Genomic DNA, 6,280 nt, shown 5'->3' on the forward strand with positions numbered 1-6,280 from the left:
GACAGAGGGAGACTCCAACTCAAAAAAAAAAAAAAAAAAGAGTCCCTCTAGAGCCCCTGTAATGGGGTGGATTGGAGGCTGAGAGTGAATGAGGCTGGACTGGATCCCATTGGTGGGGGGGGGAGGTGGGTTTCCTCCCTCCACATGCCAGCCTGCAGCTTCCTGGCTATGTGTTGTATGTGTTGCCCTCCCTAGTTTCTTCAGTAACCCACCCACCAAAGCACTTTATTCCTACCACAGTCTGGTCCTGTGGGAAGTAATGAACACAACACTTCCTGCATTTACTGCAAAACATGTTTTAAATTTTTTTTCATCTTTTTTAGCCAAGGGAATTTCAGTCAAGGGTATTTTCTGGATTTCTTATTTATGAAAAGGTACCATATTAGCTTCTATTATTCTGTTTTCATGTCACTAATCCTTTTACCAGTTAGTTAATTCTGAGTGATTTCTTAGAGTCAGGTATTTCATATAATGTAGAGCTATAGAAATTGTTCTTACATCAAGTATAAATCTCAAAACGTCCCATCCAGGATACTAACGTGTTCATGGTTTTCTATAAACAAGGGTCAGCACATGTCTGTCATCTATGAGGAGCCAAATATCCCACGGCCAGACCGGCTGCATCACGGGCGAGTACACCTGATCGAGGTAACAGAGAGCCAACCGTGAAGTGGTTCTTGGTGATCCTTTTTTGTTTTATGACTTAATTCTTTCAGAAACCATGATTTTTAAAACTTATTTTAAGAATTTTAAAATATAGATTATACATACATAAGTTTACATATGCAGGTTGAGCATTCCTAATCCAAAAAATCTGAAATTCAAAATGCTCCAAAATTCAAAACTCTTTATGTGCCAATATTATGCTCAAAGGAATTGCTCTGATTTCAGATTTTCAGAATAAAGGTCAATGAATAAGTATAATTCAAATATTCCAAAATTTAAAAAAATCTGAAATTCACACTACTTCTGGTCCCAAACTTTTCAGACAAGAGATACTCAACTTGTATAGATTTAAAATATATAAAAATAAATATAAAATGTAAAGTATTTGATGTTCCTCTGACTTTGTTACCACATCTTTCCAGCCCTTTAGTTCTCTCTCTCATTTCACAATTAATTATCCTTGTCTTACAAACCTCATGAGCTTGTAAATGCTGTGACATAGCTCCATCTCATTATCAGTTCTTCCTCAGTGCCTGGGACCTGGTCATTGTCCAACAAATCCTTGGGATGGATGCATAGAGAAGCCACATATTGTCTTACATCAAAAGAAGTAAGAGTAATATAGCTAAATAAAGGAAAGCACATCAGATCATAAAACATTTTATTACACCCACTTAGTTACAACTACTTATTTAAAACAGTGTTCCACTCCTATTATTAAATACATTTAATTACTCAAGGTGAAACTTTTTGTGTACCTTGAACTTGCAGACATATTGTAACACTGCTGCACAGGTACATCTATACAATTGAATACTGTTTCATGATGAAAGAAACAAACTATTTGTACCTACTACAACATGGATAAACCTCAAAAACATTATGCTGAATGAAAAAAAAACAAGACACAAAAGAATACATATTGTATGAGTCTATTTATGGGAAGGAAGTGATGTTCAGCAAAAATGGTGAAGTAAGAACCTCCAAAAATTCTCTCCTCCATAAAAGCAATGCGAAAACTGATGAAAAGAAAAACAAGATCGAAATTAACTTTTTAATAACTCTGGCAAGGAATCAAAGGCTTGCAGTCATCCAGAAAGTGTTTATTCAAGAGATATGGCTGAATCTCAGGAAGATAAACGGTGAGCTTTGTGGTCTTCAACTTGCCCATTCCCACCCTCCTCTCTCCAGCTCCACAAGAGCCTAGTAAACCAGCAGCTCACATTCACGGTGAAATCCAGCAACGTGGCAGCCACTAGGGGGGGCAGCATGGGATTTGAAACTCCTTAAAAGCCTCCTTCCCAGAGAACTGCTGTGATTTGACCTGTCTGGAGGATTTTTGGAAGATTTCACAGGCAAGGTTGTTTTTATTTTATCTGATTGGAGCTTTTCCTTTGGGAGTGTTGTTGAAAACATTTAGAGGCAGCTATTTAACTTCATGGCTGCCTGAGGTAGTTGGAGCAAACAATAATCACAAAGCATAAAATAAAAAAGCTAGGGAATTAGTTGCCCATAAGACTTTGAAAAGCTCTAACACAATCCTGGGAGTGTAGAAGCTATGCATGCTCAGGGCTGTGCACTATCCAGGCATGTACACCTGGCTGAGGAAAAACCTGAGAAGGCACTAAGCGCTCACCTAGAGGCTCTATGCAAGCAGGAAGTGAAGGCTAAGACAGAGTTATCAACCAGTTGACTGAGAGTTAAAGGGGTCCCCCAAAGGCACACAGAGCCATTTTGTAAAGGTTAGGATACTCTTTGGGTCCTAGCATTTAAGGAAATCTCTTTCCAATCATTATCTGATCACTAAGCTAGCAAAGCAGAGATTTTAGTGACCACATATGACAAAGAATGCAGAATTTACAGCATTAGTTCAGAAAAGGAATCCATTCAGGAAAGTCACTAAACAAATAGTCAACAACAGCAAACCCTGGGGATAGGGGCAGACATGATTTCCAGAGTTGTCACATATTATTTTACATATCAAACTGTCAACAAAAGTTATGGGATATGCAAAGAAACAAGAAAATATGGTTCACATGTGAGGTGGCGGGAGGAGAGATAATAAATACACTTTTACTGAGAAAGACCAGACATTAGACTTCCAGTCATAGACTTCGAATCAGTGTTTTAAATATGTTGAAAGAACTGAAGGAGACCATGTGTAAAGAACTAAATAAAAAATGAGCATATTGTCTTCATACTGAGAATAGAGAATGTAGAGAATATCAATTTAAAAATAGAAATTATAAAAAAGAACTAAATAGAAATTCCAGAATGGAAAAGTACAATAATGGAAATGAAGACTTTACTAGAAGGGCTGCTATGGACTGAACTGTGTCCCTTTCCCTCCCCTATTCATATTTTGAAGTCCTGAGCCTCAGTGTGTGGCTATATTTGGAGTGAAGAAGTAATTTGAGTTAAATGAAGTCTTAAGGGTGGAGCTCTGAGGGGTTAAGCATTCTTATAAGGAGAGACACCAGAGTTCACTCTCTTTTTCTGCCTTGTGAGGATGCAGCAAGAAGGTAGCAATCTGCAAGCCAGAAAGAAAGTTTCACCAGGAACCAAATCAGCCAGCAAATGGATATGGGACTTCCAGATTCTATAAGCATGAGAAAATTAATCTCTGGTGTTAAAACCACCCAGGATATGGTATTTTGTTATGGCAGCCCAAGTTAACTGAGACAAGTGCTCCAAACAGATTTGAGCAGGCAGAAGAAAGAATCAGCAAACTTGAAGAAGGTCATTTGAGATTATCGAATCTGAGAAACAGAAAGAAAAAAGAATGAGGAACAATAAACATACTCTCTGTCCATCTTACCTAAGGCAATCTACAAATTCAATGCAATACCCATCAAATTACTAGCAACATTCTTCTCAGACCTGGAAAAAACAACACAGGAACTCATATGGAAACACAAACGTTCAAGAAGAGCCAGAACAATCCTCAGCAAACAAACAAAAAAAAAAGCAGGTGGTATCACATTACCAGACTTCAAACTTTACTATAAAGCTACATCATCAAAACAGCTTGGTATTGGTACAGGAACAGGCATATAGATCAATGGAACAGAATTGAGATTCCAGAAGCAAAACCTCAATTTCTCAACCAACTCATCTTCGACAAAGCCCCCACCACCTACCACTGGGGAGAGGAGAACCTATTCAGTAAATGGTGCTGGGAAAACTGGCTGACCACATGCAGAAGACTGAAACAGGACCCCTATCTATCCCCATGCACAAAGGTTAACTCCAAATGGATCAGAGACCTAAATGTAAAACCTCAAACCATAAGAACCTTAGAAAAGGAAGGAAATACTCTCATGGAAATCGGAACTGGCATCCAATTCCTGTACAACCCGAAACCCACAGGACTTAAGAGAGAAGATAGACAAATGGGACCTTATTAAACTGACAAGCTTCTGCAAAGCCAAAGAAACCATCAAGAGAGCAGGGAGACAGCCTACAGACTGGGAAAAAGTATTTGCTAACTCTAGGTCTGACAAAGGCCTAACATCCTGGATCTACAAGGAACTGAAATGTACTGAAAAGAAGAAAGCAAACAACCCCATTATAAAATGGGCAAAAGATATGAACAGACATTTCACAAAAGAAGACATCTGAGCAGCCAACAAACACATGAAGAAATGCTCAACCTCACTAATCATCAGGGAGATGCAAATCAAAACCACACTGAGATACCACCCAACTCCAGTCAGAATGGCAATTATCAACAACTCAAAAAATAACAGCTGCTGGAGAGGGTGGGGTGAAAAGGGAACACTTCTACACTGTTGGTGGGAGTGTAAACTAGTGCAACCTCTGTGGAAAGCAGTGTGGCGATTCCTAAAAGCTCTAAAAATCGACCTTCCATATGACCCCGCAATGCCCCTACTGGGAATATACCCTGAAGACCTCAAATCACTCTATAAAAAAGATAACCTGCACACGTATGTTTATCGCAACATTGTTCACAATAGCAAGAACCTGGAAACAACCATGCTGCCCATCAAAAGAGGACTGGATTAAAAAATGTGGTACATATACATGATGGAATACTACGCAGCCATAAAAATAACAAAATCATGAATTTTGCAGCAACCTGGATGGAACTAGAGTCTATAATACTGAGTGACCTCTCACAGAAACAAAGATCTGAGTATCACATGTTCTCACTCATATAATGGACCTTGAACATCCAATGTAATACTATAAGAAAATGACTGACGGTACTGGGAAACTTGGGGGGGGGGGAGATGGGATTACAGTTGCAAATATCTGTCTGGGGATCAGGAAACACCTCTTATCAACAGGGTGCCTGAATGAAACGTAATTGTACACCTAACCCTTAACTGTACCCCTCAAAATCATAATAAAAAGTATTGATAATAAAATAAAAAATAAATAAACATACTCTCAAAACCACATGAATACAATCAAGTGTACCAACCCAAGCATAATGGGGATACCAGAAGAAGAGAGGAGACAGAAAATAAAAGAAAAAATATTTGAAGAAATAATAGCTGTGAATCTCCCAAATTTGCTGAAAATCACTAATCTGTATACTCAAGAAGCTCAATAAATTCCAAGTAGGATAAATGCCCACAGATACATCATAGTAAAGATGCTGAAAGACAAAGAGAGAATCTTGAAAGCAACAATTCCTCACATATAAGTGGGTCTCAATAAGATTAACAGCTGATTTGTCATCAGAAGCTGTGGCAGTCAGAAGGCAGTAGATGGCATTTTTTAAGTGCTGAAAGAAACACACTGTCAACAAAGAATTATGTGGCCTGCAAATGTACTGTAAAAGTGGGGGGAAATGAAAATATTTCATTATACATATATACTTTTAAAAGGAGAGAATTCATTGCTAGTCAATCTTCCCTACAAGTAATACTAAGGGGACTCTTTCAGCCTGAAGTGAATGGACACTAGACGGTTACTCAAATCCACATGAAGAACTAGAACGCTGGTAAAGGTAACCACATAGGTAATACAAAAGGCAGTGTATCTTTTGTTTGCAATGCTTTTTTTCCTCCTATCTGATTTAAAAGACAATGGCATAAAGCAATGATTACACATCTCTGTTGATGGATATATACAATGAATAAAGATGTTGTTTGCATGGCAACAGTAGCACAAAGGAGCAGAGAAGAGAATGGAGTTAGTGGAAGCAAAGTTTTTGTATACTATTGACATTAAGCTGGTATTTATATAAATTGTCCAGCATGGGCAAATGTGTAGAGACAGAACATAGATTAGCGGCTGCCTGAGGTGGGGGGTAAAATTGGATAGTGACTACAAATTGGCACAAAGATTCTTTTTGGGGTAATGAAACTGTTCTAAAATTACATTATTGTGATGATTGCACACTTCCATAAATTTACTAAAAATTATACATTTAAAATGAGGGAATAAGCCGGGCTTGGTGGCTCAGCCTGTAATCCCGTGCCTTTGGGAGGCTGAGGAGAGTGGATTGCCTGAGCCCGCAGGGTCAAGACCCGCCCGGGCAGGCGAGACCTCATCTCTACAATAAATCAAAAAATTAGCTGGGCATGGTAACGCGTACCTGTAATTCCGGCTACTGGGAAGGCTGAGGCGGAAGGATCACCGG

General features: G+C 38.7%; 1 protein-coding gene across 1 annotated transcript in view; it reads left to right on the forward strand.

Annotated features, from left to right (window-relative positions):
• LOC103261307 (laminin subunit alpha-3) overlaps positions 1-6,280 on the forward strand; it is a gene marked incomplete at both ends in the record, with an annotated part of 202,142 nt that overhangs the window by 154,422 nt on the left and 41,440 nt on the right. The window contains one exon of the mRNA XM_021712821.1: positions 565-648. Coding sequence (XP_021568496.1) covers positions 565-648 — 84 coding nt within the window. The remainder of the gene's footprint in view (positions 1-564; positions 649-6,280) is intronic.

Source organism: Carlito syrichta, unplaced genomic scaffold (genome assembly GCF_000164805.1).
Source record: "Carlito syrichta isolate Samal-C Ts95f unplaced genomic scaffold, Tarsius_syrichta-2.0.1 Scaffold303658, whole genome shotgun sequence".
Taxonomy (NCBI): domain Eukaryota; kingdom Metazoa; phylum Chordata; class Mammalia; order Primates; family Tarsiidae; genus Carlito; species Carlito syrichta.